The following is a 20,426-nucleotide window of genomic DNA, read 5'->3' as shown; positions in this document are numbered from 1 at the left end:
GGGTTATAGTTTTCCTTGGGTGACTGGATTTGACTTAGTCATGCATTCTTGAAATTTTGGGTCTCTGTTTATTAATGCACTAGTCACAATGAAGTGATCAGCTTGGCTGGACTAAATGAAGAATGAGGAGATAGGTGCACAGAACTGGTTGGACAGCCAGACAGACAAGGGACTAGTCACCTTTCCAGGGGAAATCTGTCGCATGTAATAATTAATAGCCTGTTGGTGATCTTTATTTCAGTGTTCGTATGACCAACACTCACTTTGTTTGCATCTGTCCTTGCGTTCACATTCAGCATTACCAAACAGAGTCACAAATATTTAGTTCTACAAGAGCTGTTATTGCTTATGTCAGAATTGTGGTTATGAGGTAGTTTGTATTTTCACTTGCTAACAAAAAGTGCAAGAGAACAGGTATACAATATTTTTAGTCCACCTGCATAAATGTGCTTTTTATGGAAAGAGCTAGTGGCCACCTAATAAATCTGTAATGCTGTAGTGCAGACAGGGCAGTAAGGAAATTAAAGGTTTGTTCAAGATCAAAAACTGAAAAGGCAGCAAAACTAAGGTTAGGTTAGAAACAGTATTTCTCAACTGTGTTCTATGTCTTAGTGTGTTTTTTTTGTTGTTGTTGGTTTTTTTTAAGATGAATATTGTAGTAAAAGTGATCTGTGAAGAATAAACTGTAAGATTTCAGTTGTTTTCATAATTTCAAAATTCTCAATGCCCTAAATTAGAAAAATACAGACATTTAGAATGTTATATTAGATCACACAGTTTTTTCTAGGGAAAAATACAGATTTTTAAGAGTTTTAATAATTTTGAGTCTGTGAGCTGTTGCTTAATCAGATATATTACATAGTTTTTTATTTTTAAACTTGTTTTTCATTTTCTGCTTACATTAGGGAATGTACATCAAATCAACTTATGATGGATTGCATGTAATTACTGGAACTACAGAAAACGTAAGTGAAATGTAGTTTAACTCAGGCTATCTGAATGTAGTTTTGGTAAAATTTGAGGTCCCTCGTCCCCCCTTTTCTTTTCTCCTCACTACCTTATTTTATGTCTGACTGTCAAGATCCTACTGCTTTGAATGCTGTATGGCACATCAGTGTTTTATCTAGAATTTTTAAATACTTTGTCCCTGAATGTTTTACTGTTAGTCTAATTAAACCAGTTCATGCAAATGCGTGAGGTGCTGGAAACAGTTGGCATTAGAATAGTTACTCTAATGAAATACTGCGTCTGCTGTTCTGAGAGTTTATGATATCTTACTTAAAGTCTGGAAGTGTTCATTTGCTCTCCTTTGGTAAAGGAAATTTGTGCTAATAGAAATATTTAAGCAGCGAACTCCTGGTGCGTATAGATTCGATCTTGGAGACCATAACAGGATTGTATTGCTTCTTGAGTTTGAAGCAAAGTCCTGAACTTCAGCTTGTATATAAATACTAGTTCTTCTTTTGGGGAAACTTCTCTTTGGAAAAACAAAGCTTAAGAAGTGACTGAGGAAACTACAAACAACTGGTATCTTTCTGATAGCACGACGTTGTTTTGATCAGGCTGAGCCATAGCTCCATTTTCTTTCTAGCCTTGGAATGGTATTTTAGTAGCTATCTCCCAAAGCCCATTTACTAGAACACAGTAGAGTTGCACCCCAAAATAACAGCACTGCACATTAAAAGAACGGGGAAAGTCCATGCATTTGATGCCAGTCGGCTATGATCATTCCTAAGTTCAACCTCTGTGCTTGTGGCTTCCTGAATTGTGTTGGCCTGGACCTAAACTTTGCTCTTTTCTCCGTACTCACAATACGATTACAGCATCTACCGGGTTAGCTGGCATTTGTTACAGAAGCTCTCTGAGACCCCCTACCCTCCCATGGCTAGGCCATGATCACCCAAAGGACAGCTTGAAACAAATGTTGTTTTCCACAAACATAGCTGTGGCACAGAATATTTCATAATCTTGGTTGAATCATGTATACACAATCCTCTGCAGAGCATTTCCATGCAAAGGAAGCAAGAAGACAATGAACATGTGGGGTTACTCATGATACCTGGAGCCTCCCTTAAATTCTCCCACGTCTTCCTGTGTTGCACAGTTTATTCCTGCAGTTCTTTCTAATAAAAATGTTGCTTTAGTTCTGAAGGTGTTGTAAGAAGGGGAGGGAGTCCTTAATCCCAATGGCTAATTCTGGAGTCACTAGGAAGAGCTGACCTGCTACCACCAGGCAGACTGGGAGAAATGGGAGACATGTCTAGTGTCTCTGCAGTTTACTATGCTACTATGCCTCTGCAGTTCAAGTGTTGCCAGGGCTGTTGAGTTGACATGTTATGGCAGCAAGAGTATTTTTAATAACTGCAGCAATAGCTGGTGCATGGTACCAGCAGTAGATAAGTCTAAGTAAATATTAACACAATTCGTAGAATCGTAGAATCATAGATTCGGTAAGACTGGACCTCCGGAGATCATCTAGTCCAACCCCCCTGCTCAGCAGAGGCACTTAGAGCATCAGTCGCTGTTCCTTCCTAATAGTTCCCTAGAGCTTGCTTATTTATTTATTTATTTATTTTTATTCCAAGAAAAAGTATTTTCAGGTGTTTTTCAGTGTCTATCTAAGCACTTGTGATATGTACAAACATATCAAGGTCAACAGATAAAATATAATCCAGGCAGATAAGTTGACAGCTCTTTTTTTTTTACAATGAGAAGCAGCAAAGGATAGGGAAATAGTCCTATTTTGTGGATTGATGAGGTTTTACTTCTCTTGTGGGTGTGTTTTTTTTTTTCTTTAATTAGTATACATTTAAAAACTAATTACTGTTACTGTGCTAGGGACAACTGTCTTCTCTTTAGACATCTCCCACTACTGCCTGAACCCCTGCTACGAACTGGAGGTAAAGGGTAGCAAAGTCAGTCATGTTCTGAGTACAGTTTTACCTGTGACAGATGTAGGCTATGTTCTCTTCAGTTCCCCCAATATCAAAAACAAATCATAAGTTGTATTCTTTTTCATTTATCACCGTCAGTGGATATAATATAGCTCTTTGTGTGATATGGAGACTGTCAGTGATGCTGCTCTTGTTATATCCACAACTTTCCACGTAACCTGGGATAGGGACGTTATGGGAAGGAAAAGAAACCTGTTGAAATGTATGCCTTTTTCTGCTTTGTAGTCCCCTGCTGATCGATCTCAGAAGATTCATGCTGGTGATGAAGTGATCCAGGTTAATCGGCAAACTGTGGTTAGTAATAAATTGTCTTACCATCCTTCCTTATGCTTCTTTTGTAAAGCTCTTTCCTCAGGGGTTATAGATGGATAACAGCTTTGTTGCCTGGGGGCTCTTCTCTTGTTTTCTATTGAAAATTTTTAGGGTTTTTAACATTGTTTTCAAGTCAAATTTTGCTTAGATTTAACATTTATTCTTATTGTCTGTCTTAATTCTTCCCTTTTTCCTGTATTTTGTTTATTGTGTGCATATAGCATTTATTAAAATCTTCCACATTGCATTTAAGGTGTACTATAAAATGCATTATTGCAATCTACAGGAATGTAGATAAAATAAACTTAAAATCAAATATTCTTCAAATAGTTTGCAACTGGGAACTTAATGTGATTACATTTGTACTTAACACAGATAAGCAATTTCTTTTTAATGTTAGGAAGAGATATCACTAAAGTGATATTTCACTGTGAACACCTGCGTTACTCAAATTGAGCACATTCCCTGCATCCTTCTATGACTGGACCTGAGGTATAAACAGCAGTGCCCAAAATCTGTGTTCAAGATTAATTCTTAAATAGGTCTTTCTTCAAAACAAGCCAAAAAATCTAACCAAAAAAGGGAGGTCCCCAAAATTTTGTTCGTAAACAGGTTTTGTCTTAATTACGGCTTTTTTGGATCTTTTCCCTTTCTGTTTGTGGAAAAACAGATAATGTGACTTGGCTGCTTCAGAAAAGTGACACCAAATAAAAGATACCTTTATTCTTTTCAAGGTGGGATGGCAACTAAAAAATCTGGTGGGAAAGTTGCGGGAGAATCCTGCTGGAGTTAGTCTCCTGCTTAAGAAACGGCCCAGCGGCTCTTTCAATTTCACTCCTGCTCCGCTGAAGAACCTGCGCTGGAAACCACCCCTGGTGCAGGTGAAAGATTGCTCGCAGGCCTGGCATGGTGGCGGTGCCTGGGTGCGAACCTGAAAGAGAGAAATACCAGAATTGCTCCTTCTCCTGACTTGTGTGTTAAGTGTAGGTCAAGGTGGAGCTCCCTAGCGAAAAGGGAAACATTTGTCCTTTTTTACTTAGATAATGTCCTCTTGATACACAAGGAGAGTAGGTGTGTTGAGCATTTTAATCGGTCACTGCGCCACTGATCTTGGACAGAACTTACCTGAGGCAAAGCTGCTGATACGTATGGAGTTCATCAGCATAGAGTAATAAATGCTTCCTCTGTGGTAGTAGAGTTTTCCTGAAATAACATAGGTTTTCAAGATACTCATTTTCTTGTTAATCTGGTGGAGAAGAGGGGAGGAAAGAGTTTATCTTTTCAAGAAGATATTCAAACTGCTTGTGTAAAGAAGACTTGGGTATTGGATAATTCATAGATTAGGTAGCAAGGAGATGGAGAAACTGAAGTTAGTAACTCTTAAATAACCATTTTGAGGAATGGCATGTTATATGAGGAAGCATAGGGCTTCATGCTTAGAGGAGGAAATAACCTAATTGAATTTAAGCTGATTACCCGAAACTCTGGGAGCCTGAAATTAAGCAAGAAAGTGTAAAATGGCAAATATGTTCAGATGAGCAATACCAATATATCTTTTGCTTAGCTTCCCTTACCCCAGTTATTTCACTTGAGGTAATTTGTGGTGAACTTCATCGTATTCCTGCCTGCGCCCATGCCTCAGGCATTGGACTGTATGGAATGAGGGGCAGTGAGCTGTCTTTGTACGTGTTGCAAATCATATGTGTATTTAACATAGTGCAGTATTTTAATGAGTCTTAAAAACAGAAGAAGGGGCTTTGTCTGTTTTCTGTGTGTGGAATTTCTATGTGTGGGGAAGAAAGAACTGAAAAGAGCAATACATTTCTTTAAGTAATGAATTACCTGTGAAAGGATTTATGTAGAACTGCAAAGCTAGCCAAAGCTGGGGGTGGAGAAAAATGTTAATGCTATGGGAATTTCCTATATATTTATTAAACAAGCATACAGATAGCAATTCCGTAGGGGATGAAATACGGTACTATTGATGATAGTTATCTCTTTTGTGAATGATAAATCAGTGCTCGAATGTTTGATAGTTGTCTAAATTTTCAGACCAGTCCTCCACCCACTTCAACCCAGTCACCAGAAAGTACCATGGATACCTCACTGAAAAAAGAGAAGCCAGCCATTTTGGATCTTTATATACCACCTCCCCCGGCTGTTCCGTATTCTCCTCGGTATGCAAGTAAACGTATACTACTGAACCCAAAACTCTTTTATTACACTTGTTTTTGAGCTAGCTTGCTTGCTTTTAGAGGTCTGTACAAATTAACTTCAGGAAATTGCAGATCTCCCAGACTTTCTTCTGGTTGCTTAACTGTATAGGTTTGTTTAAGCTCATGCTTCAGTACACAAGATACCAAGATTATAGTAGTAGATTTCACGGTTAGAAGATTGTGTGCCATATAGATCAGAGTTGTTCCCAAGCATTAATGGATGTCATCCTTTGTTCTGTTGTGGGGCTGTCTTTGCTTTTGTTTCTAAATCCATGTAACAAAAAGTCATTTTGTCTTTAATTTTTTTTCTCCAGTGCTCCGTTTTGACTGAATTTAGTAACTGTTGTGTTAGGATAGAAAAAAACTCGTGCTGAATTGGTAAACATGTAAATTATACAGCACAGGAATGTTCCCACTAAAGGGAAGGGAGAGTCAATTCACTCAGCTTTAATTTTTTCCAACAGTGTAAACTATAAAAATGCAAAGCTGTGTATACAAAAGGGAAAGTTTGTGGTATGGCTAGCTCTTGTTTGTTTTAAAGTCCGTGTTGACTGATGCTAGAAGCCTGCCAGCTGACCTGAGGAGGCCAAAGGCCAAAAGCGTTTCTAGGCAGGGGATGCTTCCTGAGCCGCCCTGGCACTTAATGTGCATGTAGATAGCCCAGCACAAAAACTTGGCTCACCAATTGCCACAAGACTCACGTGGGAGGAATGCTCACCTCCTGTGGATGTAAAGCCTCACATAGCACTGGAGATACTTCAGGCAAGTCTGGCAGGTCTCCAGAGTAGGATCACTTCACTGAAGTTGGACCCACCTTGATTTACTCTCTCCATTTTTCATGTTTATGCATGAGAAACACTTTTGATACTCACTTCTTAAAAATCTCTTTACTAAAAGATATGTAGAGAGAGATTTAGCTGAATTTAGCATGCTTTCATTTTTAAACTGTTATATTTCAAGGATTTTGGTGAATTATGTGCATGTGATCAGTTTGTTTATTTCCTAAAGAATCAGAAAATTGTACCTAGTTTCAAATGCCTTCAAACTTGAGTCCCTTTCGGCAGGGAAGGAAGTGGTAATGTGCTTTGCAAAGCTGGAACACTTGTTCTGGATGATACAAAGAAAGGTAGTGGCTCAGGGAGAATACTACTTGAGTCTAATTTTTAAGAAAGAAAATATGTGAAGCTGTTGCAGCCTGAAGGAGGAAGAAAGGCACTTTTCTCACTTTCTGATTGGGTCTTTAATCTCAGCTTTGCATGTTTTGCTTTTCTCTTAAAACTGATACATTTAGGTGGTCATTTTTTCCATCATTCTGTTCTCTTGCCTCCTTCCTGGCATGGACCTTCTCTGGTCTGGTAGTTACTGTTGGCTTTAAGGAGGCAATAGATGTCTTTCCCCCCAGCCCCAACTGCAGCACAGTCTCCACATGGTGGTGGTGTAGCAGAGCTCTCCACTAACATGTGGTTGTGGTGTAGCAGTTCTGTGTAATTTTGAGTCCCTGGATCGCCATAAATAGCTCCATCCCATTCACTGAGTTCTAACAATGGTCTTGATGGAGAGCTGGGAAGAAATGTATGCATATACAGAAGAGGAGGAAAAGGGGGACAAATTTCAACTAAGAAGGTATTTTTCCTTCTAAAAGCAGTAATAAGGACTGGTTCTGAAAATAGCTGTTCCTGACCACTGGGAATGAGAGCTTGCTCTAGGAAGGGAGAACCTGTAGAAATAACTCAAGAATATGTGTGTATACACTATGAATTTATTATTGAAACTTTCAAGGGGTCTCAATTCTGAATGGAGAAGAGATGATGATGTAGTTGTCAGTCTTTTATAATGACTGACAAGCACAGTCCCTCAGATGGAGGTGATGGATGGATAAACCCACCTACACACTCCTCTGTCAGAACTGTGTACCTGGCATGTAGTGAATTGAGAGCTTTGATATCCTTAGGGATGAAAAAGATTTCTCATCCCACAAAAGCATTTTTAGGAGTGGTACATAATCCCCTAAACTTCACCATGTTTTAAATTATTGGCTTATTAAAGGCGTATGTGAATATGATAGGATAGCTTTCTATCCTCCATAATAAATATATTTAATGAAGTCTTCCATCACTTAATGAGCTTCATCGTCTTCAGCTTTTATTCAGTTTGTTTGCAGAACAATGGTAGCTGGTGAGGAGCTTGATTGTGGGCTAAAAAAATCAAACTTCAAACATATTGATGTCTGTAGTGTGAAACACTAAGTTGCTAATTGAAGTAAAATGTCCTTTCAGAGATGAAAAGGGGAGTTTTGTTTATGGAGGAGGTAATAAACCCAGTCAGCCACTACTTGGATCCAAGGGTGCCGAATCTCCAAATTCTTTTCTGGATCAGGAAAGTCGAAGGCGAAGATTTACTATTGCTGATTCCGATCAGTTGCCTGGGTATCCTGTAGAAGCAAATATTCTGCCAACCAAGATGAGGGAAAAAACACAGTCTTATGGTGAGTTCATTCCTCTTTCATTATTACTTTTCCGACTCTAAATATCAGTCGGTTTGGAATGTTTGTCACGAGAGAACTGCTTGCTGGACGTGTTGAACATTTGGAGCAGTCTGAGGGAAATGTGAATGTGAGTGAAATTATACATCTGAAATAATTTCACTTAAACATTATTTCTTTAATGAATGTCATTCAGCTGGGCTCTGATGCCACAGTTGTCCATTTTTGTGTGTCCATTTCTATGAAATCTTATTTATTTATCATAAGTTAATTATAACTTATGATCACTACGTTCGCTAGAGTTGGAAATGAGCAAGCGTGTGCCTGTTCAATCTCAGCAGAATGCGTTCTTGTTTCACCAGTCAAAGTATCTTGAAATAGTTATTTTTTCTGCAAATTTAATTCTTCATTGCTGTCTGTCTCTCCTTTTTTATTGTGCATGGTATTGATTTAAATGTTGGCTTCCTAAACTTAGTGCAAATCCCTCATAACCTTCTCCATGTTGTTTTTAGGAAAACCTCGTCCTCTATCAATGCCTGCTGATGGGAGCTGGATAGGAGCTGCAGAACCCTTCTTAAGGCCCCGAGTACCAGGGAGAAAAGGTAAGATTCGGGCCTCATTCCCCTTTCTCTGTCTTTCCCCTTCTTAAAACTGTCAAGGTGAACTGAATGGAAATGTCTGAACTAAGGATGACCGATTGGATTGGTGTTTGTATATTGTTGAACTGATTCAATATAATGTTTTTTTAGTTGTAACAGGCATGCTAGACAGTAGTTGTGAGCCTATTCAGTGCCAGGATTGAAATTTTTGAATTCTAAGATAGAAAACATGTAAGTTAAAAGTAGGGTAGAGTGACTGGGGCAGATCTGTACTTGCCTGTTTATATAATGCCTTTTACCATTTGGCTCTTGTGCACACTCCCCCCCCCCATCTCTTTCCTGTGTTTAATGTTCATCATAAAACTGTTTTGTTTTTTATCAGTCTTTGTTTGCTTGCTCTACTGAGGGGTTGTCATAGAAGTAAGTTTGTTATCAGAAGCGAAATGCAGAGCATTTTAGGAGTTTTTCTACTGCAACTGCTGTTGCTGAAGCATTAACCTGGAGGAATATTAAAAACAGACTAATTAATAAGTCCAGCAGAATGATCACCAGGTGGCAGGACTGCTCTGTGTCCCCCCAACTCTTGTCTGTCAGCAGCTTGAATGAAACATGGTAGAAGGAGGTTTATTACCATGAGTCACAACTAACGATTTGCATGAAAGTAATCTGTACTAGCAGTTTTAATATGTGTGAATCTGGAATTCAACTGTCCAAAGTTATCTTCTGTGTGAATTTTTTGTTCTTATTTGTGTTGTGTAAAAGAAGAAAAAAAATAAGTTTATTGGCAGCTGCCCACGTCTGATGTTACAAAAGGTAGCTGGAGTCTGGGAAGCGCCTTTAGAAACACTGAAGGGCATTATAAAAATAGAAAATACCACTGGAACAATTCCTTAAAGTCAGCAGTAATTTTTTTTTCCCCTTCCTGTTCATACAGGTGAAGATGTCCTCTGCAGGTACTTCAGTAATGAAAGAATACCCCCAATCATTGAGGAAAGCCCCTCATCACAACATCCCTTTTCAAGGCCAATGTCTGAAAAGCAGTTAGTGAGAGGAACAGATTATATTCGAGGCAGCAGATGTTTTATGAATACAGACCTCCACAACAGTGCAACAATTCCTTTTCAAGAGGAAGGTGCTAAAAAAACCTCTGTTACATCATCCGCAAAATCTTCCTCTGCAGAGCCCTCGCTGCTGGTCAGTTGGATCACGAGACTTAAATTGTTGACTCATTGACTATTGTTCACAGGACTGTTACCAAGTGCCTTTGTTCATCAGTCACTTATCTGCTTCTCAGCTTAACCAATGCCTAATGACTAATGTGGTATTCTATTCCCGGAGAATTTTACATCTTTCCCTTTTCTTTGTGATTGTTTCAATGGATCAGAAAGGGTTTTATAGTGCTAGGAGAGAAGAAAAGATAAAGTTCCTCTTCCTGCCCAAAAGTGGAAGGCATTCATTCCCTTGGAAATGAGTAAAATCCCAGTGATGCAGAGGCCACGTCTAACCTGAAATCTGCCTAATTATTCATAAGAAATCATTGCATTGCAGTTACGTCCAGTGGCACTTCATTTGTCTGTATGCTCAGAAGCTGTACAATTGGCTGGGTGTCAGAATACGTAGAGCACAGCAACAGTTGTGTCCCTCACTCTCTCCTGACCAGGAAAGGCAAGGAGGGAAGCGCTGGCTTGGTACAGCAAGTACTGCATGAGATTCAGCAATGTAAGAAAGAAGTGGTAGTATTGCTTTTCTTTCTCTGATATCCAGAAAAGTCTTAGAAAGCTTAATCCAACTTGATTTATAATCTTTCATTGAAATCACAGTACAAATAAAGTGCACTGAGCAGCACTGCAGTGGTCATCCATAAAGATACGTGGATTGCTACAACAGGCCGAGGAAATGCATCTGTAGAGGTGGTAAAAGAATATATTTTTTTCCTTAATTGTTTTAAGAATGATTTGCTGTTAACCAAAGTAATGTTTTAAAGACAGTCCTGTTGGACTTGTGAGAACTTTTACAGTGGTTCAGTTTTTGAATGATGTGTTGTTTTTGCAAAAAATATGTGCTCTGATACATTACAATTTTAAGACATCTTGCTATTTTCTATATAGCTGAAGTTTTTACCCCTCCAGAATTTTAAAGTAGCATTGGGTATTTTGGGAGGAAAATAAAACTTGTTTAAAAAAAACAATAAAAATAAGGATATTAAAGAGCTATTTTTCAAAAATGTACATAAGGTTGTTAGTATGCAAACAGTTGTGTTTAAAATAATTTAAATGTTAAATATAGTTGTATATATTTTTTACTCTCACACAGATACAGTTTGTGCCTTCCTGTCTGCAGTACTGGGCAAAAATCAGTCAAAAGAAAAAGCAAGTCTGTTGTATTCTCCACCAATTTCAAGACTAAGTATTTTCATAGATGATGCATTGTTATCAGCCTTTACTCCTTTGATCTTTTTGAGGAAAATAAGAAAAATGAGCATTTAATAAATGGTGGGGAGAGGGGGAAGTTTGGACAGTGGCACTGTGACTAGGGCAGGAGTCCGATGTGATAGCAGTAGTATTAAAAACATATCGTCGTTTTGGTTGTGGAGATGTGATGTTACTATGCTGCAGCAAGTTTATATAATTGTGTTGCAGCCCTGCAGAGATGGAGTATAAAGCTGGGTTCACTGTTCATCGCATTTGATTGTAACTCACTGGTGATGTAAGTGGCAGCTGGTTTTGACCTCTTTGATCAAAGCGCGCTAATACAGCTGTCTTGTGCAACCTCTGTCCACCCACAAAGGTAGCACTTTGTAGCAGAGACATGCCAAAGACAACTGCAGTGCAGCTGAGTACTAGATCGGTTTGGTCCTGCCTCTGAGGACGGGGCTGGAACTGCCATGCTCTAAGCACAGAGTGCTGTGTTATAGTATAGCCCAGCCCCAAACTAGCTGAATAGCTTTAAAAAGGTGGTGCTAATCCAGTTCAGTAACTATGATTTAAAGTTTGAAATGTTATCTAAACAAAAGTGTTAAAATGAATATTTAGCTCATCTTTAATATCTTGTTTTCTGTGATTTAAAGATGAATGGGAAAGGATACATCTGGGTGTATGCATTCATGCATGTATATTAACGTGGAAGAAACCGTAGATGTACTCTTTTTATTCCTTTAGATTGCATCAAGGTACATTTTCAAGACGCTGAAAATTCAGGGTCGATTCCTCTGTTTGGTCAGATTCTCTTGAAGCTTGTTCTAATAATAATAGACGCTTGCCTTAATTTAACAGATAACTTGAAATCACAGCAGCTATGAGAAAAGAGCAATTGTGGATTTTTAAACACTTGCCACAAAAGCCATGTCTTTATCTACTGTCAGTTTAGCGTGTGCTCTAGTAAGCTACCTTGAACTCTTCATATTTCTGTCTCCAAGTATTGCTTGCTGCTCACTGTAGGCTACAGACCTTTTTATGTAACGTATGGTATGTAGGAGTCTTTCTCTGGGAAGCTGACATTCTACTGGCCAGAGAAAGAGATTTTTTTTTTTTTCTTCTTGGAAAATTTCCATCTGATAATCCAATATCTGTTCTCAGTAATGATAGGCTGTTTTGTGTTGCAGTGTGAATTACGGATAGCGAGATTTGTCCTGCTCTCCTTTGCTTGCTCCCTCTCATTTGCTCCCTCTGTTTTTTGAAACATGAGATAGGTGCAGCTGAAAGACTTAGGGAACAGAATCTCCTCTGACATATACAAACTAGAGCTCTTTGCTTCCTCTGCTGGTGATATTGTTTACCAAAAAAAGAAAAAAAAGCAAATGTATCAAGCAGACTCAAAAGAACAATAACAGATAGCTGTAACTTTAAACACTTAGTAAGGTAAAATAAACAGTAGACCCCTTTTCCATTGCCTGTATAGCTCTCTGACCTATGTAAGTTGACCTTCCAAATGTCTGCCTCTTTAAAGAACTGATCTGACCTTGTTACCAGAAATAGCTGCTAAGATGCTGGCTGGAAGAGTCTCCTCTAACATAAATTTGTATCAGCTATTGTTGGGCTTTATGGTTATGCACTTACCACTCATTCTGAACATCTGGATTCAAAGTGAAAATGAGTTTGACTCATTTTGCCCTTCTCATGAGAGGGAGTAAACAAAAGGGCGAAAATCTACAGAAGACAAAAGCTTGTAAATTGGGGCAAGCTCAAGGAGAAGTAGCAATACCCCCTCTATTGTATGGAGAGAGGAGGAAGTTTGAAGAACTTGGTAAAATCTGTAACTCCTCAGCCATCTGCAGCCCCTGCACTAAGGAGAGTACTACTGCTTCTTAGCCTTTCTCCAGTCAGGACTATTCATAAGTGGTAGGGTCAACCCTGTGCCCTTTACTGGTCACAGTCCTTTACCCTGCTCTTTGAAGGAAAGGTGAAGTAAACAGCATTTAACTCAAGGAGCCCGACTGTTCCCTTCAGGAACTTTCTGATTGCTGCTCTGCCAATGCAGATGTCATACCAAAGCTGCTCCCTTGAAGCCTCTTGCTATGTAGAGTAGTTGATGTGGCTCTGAGAGGTGACTGCAGAGCCAGAGCGTTTCCAGGGTGTATTCCCAAATAATGTGCAAGCGATTTCCTTATGAAAGAAGGAAGCATGTACCCTTGTTTCTTTTTCTCTATTACAAAACAATCATAATGCTAGAAAGGTCTTTTGAAAAGAACTGTAGAGGTAGGCGGTGGATCAGGCTGATTTGGAGACAGGCTCAGTGTTGCCGCTAGATGACAATGCAGTTGTTGAATAAGTTTTTCCAGATATGTATGTCAGTTAAATCAAGTCCTATATTAAGAGCAACATTGAAGCCCCTCACTTCAAGAACACCAAGTGAGAGGGAAAATAAAAGTACCAGTGCAGGAAGAGAAATAAATGGAAGATGCAAAGAGCTGGTAGAAAGCACATCTTTAATAGTAGGTGTTACGTACGCTGTTCTAAGAAAAGTATTCTTCTTCAAATGGCTTGCTTTCCTACATGACCTCCTTTCCCTAGCAAAGAATAAAGATTAAGAACCCATCCCTCTCTTTCTCTGTGCACAACATTTAGTATTAGCTGGCTAGTGTTTAGCAAATAGCAACGTGGCACAGATCGCGTACCAGTACTGGTTTGGAAAAGTGCTGCGCTTGGTCTGGAAGAATGGTTTAAAATGCAGGAAAGACCAGTAGCAGTGAACATCACATTATTGCTGAGTGTGGGTTATTTTTCTTTTCTTTATGATAACTGCTTCTGCTAGAAATTCTAATGTATGGAGAAGCATTAAAAATTCAACTTTTACAGATCCTTGGTTTTACTTTCTCATTTGGAGAGGATGAAATCTGTTCTGTGTGGAATGATTTCTCCTGCATATCTGCTTTGCTCACCCCTTTTCTGCCATCATAATTTTAAAAAAGTGAGAGTAAACTTCAGAAAAGTCAGAATTCCTAAAGATCACTATGCATGTTTTTTGTCCAAGGGCCTAAACTAAACTTGGAAGGTGTATGAACACTTAGAATTCTATGCTGTGTATAGTGTTTAAAGAGTGAGTAAGGATGGTCTGTAATTTAGGAAAATAAAACAGAGCTAGAAAGAAATCAGCAATATTTTATCAGCTTAATCTCAAAAAAAGAGTTAGAAACTGCTATTATGTAGAAACTTGGCTTATCTCATGGTGTGGAAGGTACTTGTATGAATAACAAACACTGTGCCTACGTTGTTTTTTTTTTTTTTTTTTTTGTTTTGTTTTTGTTTTTTTTTAACCCCTAATGAGTACAACATTTGTATCCAGATATCCTGCCATGATACAGTACAATATTTATACTCTTAGTGCTCTACCGTGGTGGCAAAACAACACAGTCCTTGGGAAAAGATTACTTAAACCACCCACATGCACACGAAAAGAATGTTTGCCACTTTTGCATATGTGTATATTGAAATTTCAGGAATGTTCACTTCAAAGATACTCAGCAGGTATCTATTTTAGCCTGCAGAGTATTTGCAAGCCAGTAATTCAGGTGTTCTCTTATATAACAATAACAAGAAAATGTTATTCTAGATGATAATTGCAAGAGAAAATAAGGTATAAATATAATACTAATGGCTTGTAGTGACAGACTTCAGAATGATTTTTAAAGCCATATCTTTCCTCCAAGATTAGAGAGAATGAAACTGGTCTGCATTTGAATTCAGGATGACCAACAGCGAGGTGGACAGAGTATTGTGGGTTTTATGCTAATTTTATACTAATAAATGAACTGATAACTTTTTTTTCCCCTACCCCCTCCTCCAAAGCAGGGCTGTGGTGTGTGGTTTTGTTTGTGTTCATTTTTTAACATTCTGCATAAACTGAGTGTTCACTGGAAGTGGGGAGAGGGGACCAGACCTAAAAATTGGCCAAACCAGGAAGCGGATGGTGAGATTTGCTAGCTTTATAGTTGGAGGTTGGAGGCAGGTAAAGAATTTTTCTTTAGACTTTTTTTTGGTCCAAATCTTATGACCTATTTTATCACCTTATGAACTAGCCAGTCTTTACAAATTGTGCTATATGCACAGCCACATCCTGGATAGACCAAGTTAACCCCCTCATCAGACTTTAACCTGAACTTTTATGATAAATATAGCTCAAACTTTTTTTTTTTTTTTTCTGTAGACTTTGCTTCCTCTGGAGCTTTCCTGTGTTTGTGAATCACTTTTCTGAGTTTCTCTTGCATGAGCTGGGCAGCAAGACTCCTCCTGTGTGCATGAATGCTCAGAGTGGTCTTTGCCTGTAGGATTGGTATCTGACATGGCAGTTGGATGCTGGCTTTGCTCCATTTCTGCACTATCTAAATGCAGAAATGCTTTCACCCTACCTTGGCTTCCACTGCAATTCCTACTGCAACCTCTACTAAAATGCTTTTGCTATATTGAAAAGATGAACTGGGTCCTTGGGGGTAAACTGTCTTTGTTCTGCTGTAGCCAAGAACTGTGTGACTTCTTTCTTCTCTGGTCTGAATGTGTACTTGCTGCCCTTATGAAGCACCCACTTCAAGTTTTGGGACACCAGCTAAAAATGCTTTTGTCAACTTGTAGACCCTAAGGTTTTTTAATGGACAAGAGCCCTTGTGAAAGGCACAAACTCAAATTAAAATGTGCATGGAGCACCCCAAAAACATGCAGTTTGGAGAACAGAGGAGGAGGAGCAGGGCTAGTCTCCCTGTAGGGGTCTGTGTTCTTTCACTGTTCCAGAAATGGAGCAGTAGCTCTGCAGAGAAAAAACAAGTGCTACATGCCCATTTGTTTCTGCTTCTCCATTTGTGTGGCATTGAAGAAAAAAATGAGAAGTCATTCAAAGTGGTTATATATAGCTTTATGCATGGCAGATGAGCTGTAAGATGCATGACAAAAGCAGTCAAAAGCCACTATTAATACATAATTTCACCAAAATCCACTGCCTATGCTGCTGCTGTATTGATTTAAAATAGTAACCCCTCTTTATGTTGTTACCTGCACAGCGAGGGCAAGCATGTAACCAATAGTTTTAACTTCTTTTGTGGTAGTAACTGGCTAGACTGTGTAATTTCCCACAGGGCCTCACACAGTGGTCCAAAAGATGAGTTAGTTTGATTTATTCTGGGCTTGGTCCAGAAATGGAAATTTGAATTTAATTATAATATTGCTTGGCCAATATTATTTAAAAAGAATCATGATTTTTTCAAATGCTAAATATGAAACAGGCAAGATTTGTCCATCACACATACTTTTCTAGGAGGAAGAAAAATGAAGATTACATTAGAGTGGAGGAAAGAAACAGACCTTTGGGTGTGCTCCAGTTCCTGCCAGTGGGAGAAATGTGTTTGTTTTAGTATGACATAGAATAGATGTAAACATTTCTCTTTAAACCTCCCTGTGTGGCCACCTCACAGTTGTTGTTCAGGATAATGAAAGCCACTGACTTAAGTGGTTATGGAATCAACCTAATGTACCCTTAAGGGAGAGGGAAAAGATATCTATTTTTAGGTGCTTAAGGGCTTGCTCATGGGATATGGAGATGAAAGAATTAACCATAAAAATGGTACTGTGCTGATTTGTGGGGAAAATCCATGTGGCCAGTTCATGACTGCAGTTTCTGCGTGCTCCTTGGCCTCTGAGAATAAGAGCTCACCGCACGTGGTGGCAGTTCGCCAACCAGGTGGCAGCCGAAGAATCAGACAACAACCAAATCCAACTTGGAGTTCCACTTCAAGCAAAGCGTGTTAGATGCGTTTTGCCTCTACCTGTGTGTGAGCGTTGCCCTCCTTCAGAGTTGGACTGTTAGAGCAAGAATCGTTGGAGCAAAACCACGGAGCAACCCCGAAGAGGTGCCGAGGAAGCAGCCTGATGCTGCTGGGCTGCGCTTGCAGCCGGCGCTTGGCTGCGGAGCGTTTGCGTCTGCTCTGGAAGTACTCTTGCAGGTAATAAGTCAAAGACCCTCGTGACAAAAAGCCCCAAGGCTTTTTTGTTTAGAAAATATTTATTAAGAACCATAGAAAACGCCACACTCCAAACCAAGTAAATACCAGTGAGTATTTAATGGCTTTCTAAGTAAGTGCATGCTTTTCAATGGTATTTATTAATGTGCTTTCCTCCTCCTTCCCGCCCGCCCCCCCCCCCCCCCCCCCGTTCAACTGTTTCTAGTACAAATATTTCTCATGAAACCCTCATGCATTTCCAGTGAAAAGTTTAATACTGACAGGTAGTCACAAATAGTCTTAAAGGTTTATATGTAAACTGGAAAACAATAATAAAAACAACTCTCAACCACTTTCAATCTTAAGAAAAATAACTTGTCTAAGGATTTCCACCGTGGTGAAGTGATCAACCAAATCTTAGTAGTTGCATCTTGGAACACTTACTTGGTTTTATTACATTATAGTGGAAAGAGAGGCAATAGTTCAGATCTTAGTTTTTTATAGAGCAACTGTGGCATTTGAATTTCCCCCCTGCTGAACCTGAACAAAGATTTTTCCTAACCGTAGCACAGCTCTAGCTCAGACTGTCTTCCCCAAGCCCTCTGATTGTCCCAGTGAACACACCAAAGTTTCTGGTGAAGCTCTTGACCATTTGTTTCTGGTAGGAAGTTGACATAACTGAGTACAATGAGAACAAAATAAATGATCTGCAAATATTATTTCCCTTTCCTTACTCTTCCCTCTTCCTTTCTGCCCTTCTCCTCCCTATATTAAGGCCAAGGGACTTCTGTCCAGGAATTTATTGCATAAACAAATATAGCTATAAACTCTTAAAATTTAAAGCATTATCTAGTTTGTTTTATTTTCTGAGATAACTTTGGCCAGACTTCTCAGGTATAAATAGTGCTGCCTGCAAGACAGAATTTCCAGGCTCTTGATTCATCTAAAAATTCCTCCTTATTTAGTAAACTGTCATGTCAGTGTAGATTCTTCTTTGAAGCAGTTTAGACCACCCCAAGCAGTAGTTGACCATTTAGCTCCAAACATGTCAACCTCTTACCACTTTAGAGGAAGAAGGATCTGCCCTTTCTCCTTTCTCCTGAGTTTTGTAAGCCTGGATTTTCATCTCCTCTTGGGAAGATGGGTGTGGATCTACGGCACAGCTCCACTTTTAGCCTGTTCCTCTTCTGCTGTCCTCTCATTTACTTGTCAGTACTGGGAGGAGAAAAGGCAAGTTGGAGACTCAGTGAGGACAGCAATCTCTTTCTCCTTGTGCCAGTTATTAATTGTTGGTGCTGCTGGACGTGGTGTTGGGAAAACTGGGAGCTCCAAATACTCCCCAGAGAATTTCTGAGCAGGGCTAAGTGCAAGACCCTAAAATTTACCTCAGGCAACCCTTTTTGGGGTGTGCTTTTGGACTTGTGTTTTCCATCTCTGCAATTTAATTTCTTTAGCATCCTAGGTTTGCTGGGGAAAAACTTAATGAGAAGATATGCGAAGGAGCTCTGGTTCAGTTGTAAAAATATAAATTTGGGATGTTTTCAGTTGCTGAGGAGACGAATAGTCTTTCAGCTAGTTTTCAGAAGTAATAAACTTAAAGACAGGAAATACACATTTTTTAAGATTGAGCGCACCTAATTATTTCCCAGCCTGGAATGCTTTCCTAGCATATTGCTAAAATGTAGCATTAACCCTTGAAACTCCAGGCCCTGATGAGCTTCATGATGCTGGCTCCTGCTGGCACACATTGGGCATTTTGTGAAAAAGCTGCAAGGCTTTTTCTCAGGAGTGGGCTGGATTTCTAGTAAAAGCATTCGCACTGAATGCCATCCCCCCTTTTTCCCCTTACCTCCCTCCCACTCCCCTAAGAATTCAAGCAGGGGATTTCCTTCCTTCCTCCTCCTCCACCCATGTTATTTTCTCATTAACTATTAGCAACAAGAGAGAGGTGGAACTGGCATGACACACTGGGTCATACATACACCCAGTCCACACCATTTTGCTTTGAAAGTGTGCATTTGATTGATGTGATTATGGTCCCAATATGCTGAAGATCAAAAGCAGTTTATGAGTATACTTACATAGCAAATGAATCTAGGACTAGAAAATTTAAACCCAGAATAAATGACTAACATGATTAGTTATGTGACTTTTTTGTTCTTTGTTTTGTAGTGTGTGTTTTGCTGTGGTGGCATAGGAGCAGTTTGGAATGATGATGTGTTCCACAGCCAGGCATTAACATTCAGATAATATACAAGGGAGCTGTTATTTAAAAAACAGAAAAGGTTTGGCGAAGTGTGAGCTCCTGGTAAGAAGCAAGAATGATTCACCTAATGCTGTGCACAAAGGCCTTCATTAAGGTGAAGTGCGTAAGTAAGCTAGGGTTGTTTGAGAAACATAGTAAGCAAGGTACTGAGACACCAGGGGGTACTCATGCATGGGTGAACCTGGCCACAAGAGTCGCATTTGACTTGCTATGCACAGAGGTTTATTGCTGCTGTGTTTGTGATGGATATGGTCTGTGTTGGCGGGGGGAACAAATCCTCTGGCAGGATGTGGAAGTGGCTAAAGTTTCAATGTCATGATTCATTTTCCAAGTGATTGGCCAAAGAGGCATGTGTGTGATGGGAAACTTGTGATGAGAAATGCTCCTCTTACTATCAAGAAATGATAGGAGATGAAAGAAACCATCATCTGAATTTTAAAATTCAGAAAACCTGAACCAGCTCTTATTAACTGAAGATTCTGAACTCTCCAAGAGTTTATTCTTGTGAATGTGAGCTTGCATCTAGTTTCCAGTGAAATATTTCACATTTTTTCAAAATGTAGAAGACTTTGACTGTGCTCTGGTCTCACATAGCACTCACTGCTCATGTAGCTGGATGTGACTGGAGACATCTTGGTGAGGCTGGTAAGTCTGGCAGCCTTGATTCAGGGCAAGAGTTGCAAGGTGAGAGCTGCACCAGACTGACAGGTTTGACACAAGCTCTTCTGGATGGAAGTAAGTAATATGTCTACAACTTATAATGAAGTGAAAGTCAGTTATGAAAAATAAATTCCTAGGCCACAAGCTGCAAGTGGGAAGAAAAAATGCTACTGAAGCATGGTTTTCAGGGTTCTAATGCCCTTACCATACTCACACCCCTAAGACAAAATCCAATGTGATGCTTAAGCGGAAAGGGGTACATGAAGTGACCCCAAAGGCTTCATCTGTTGATCAAAACACCAGGCCAAGCAGCATTTCTGTTGTTTTTCTCTGGGAAATTGCTCTGTACTGAGCAATTTCCATGATGATCAGTCCATTGGATCTGTTGCTGCCTTCACCCTTTGCTTAAGAGAGATTGCCTGTGGTTTTGTGGGTGCTGCACATGCACGTGGGCAACAGTTGTGCTGTTCCTATAGCTGGCTGTAGCTCACCTTCCCTAGCCAAGCACCTGGTGT

The 20,426-nt window shown here is 39.5% G+C and overlaps 1 protein-coding gene across 3 annotated transcripts in view; it reads left to right on the top strand.

The window, feature by feature from the left end:
* Positions 1-14,150, top strand: part of CNKSR3 (CNKSR family member 3) — a 58,243-nt gene extending 44,093 nt beyond the window's left edge. For all 3 annotated transcript variants that reach the window (XM_062572399.1, XM_062572401.1, XM_062572400.1), the window contains 7 exons: positions 906-965; positions 3,180-3,248; positions 4,001-4,147; positions 5,319-5,443; positions 7,759-7,967; positions 8,477-8,566; positions 9,498-14,150. In XM_062572399.1, coding sequence (XP_062428383.1) covers positions 906-965; positions 3,180-3,248; positions 4,001-4,147; positions 5,319-5,443; positions 7,759-7,967; positions 8,477-8,566; positions 9,498-9,796 — 999 coding nt within the window. In that variant the 3' untranslated portion in view covers positions 9,797-14,150. The remainder of the gene's footprint in view (positions 1-905; positions 966-3,179; positions 3,249-4,000; positions 4,148-5,318; positions 5,444-7,758; positions 7,968-8,476; positions 8,567-9,497) is intronic.
* Positions 14,151-20,426: the final 6,276 nt, after the last annotated feature.

The sequence above is a fragment of the Rhea pennata genome, chromosome 3 (genome assembly GCF_028389875.1).
Source record: "Rhea pennata isolate bPtePen1 chromosome 3, bPtePen1.pri, whole genome shotgun sequence".
NCBI classification, from domain to species: domain Eukaryota; kingdom Metazoa; phylum Chordata; class Aves; order Rheiformes; family Rheidae; genus Rhea; species Rhea pennata.
This window is presented reverse-complemented; position numbering and strand designations above follow the sequence as displayed.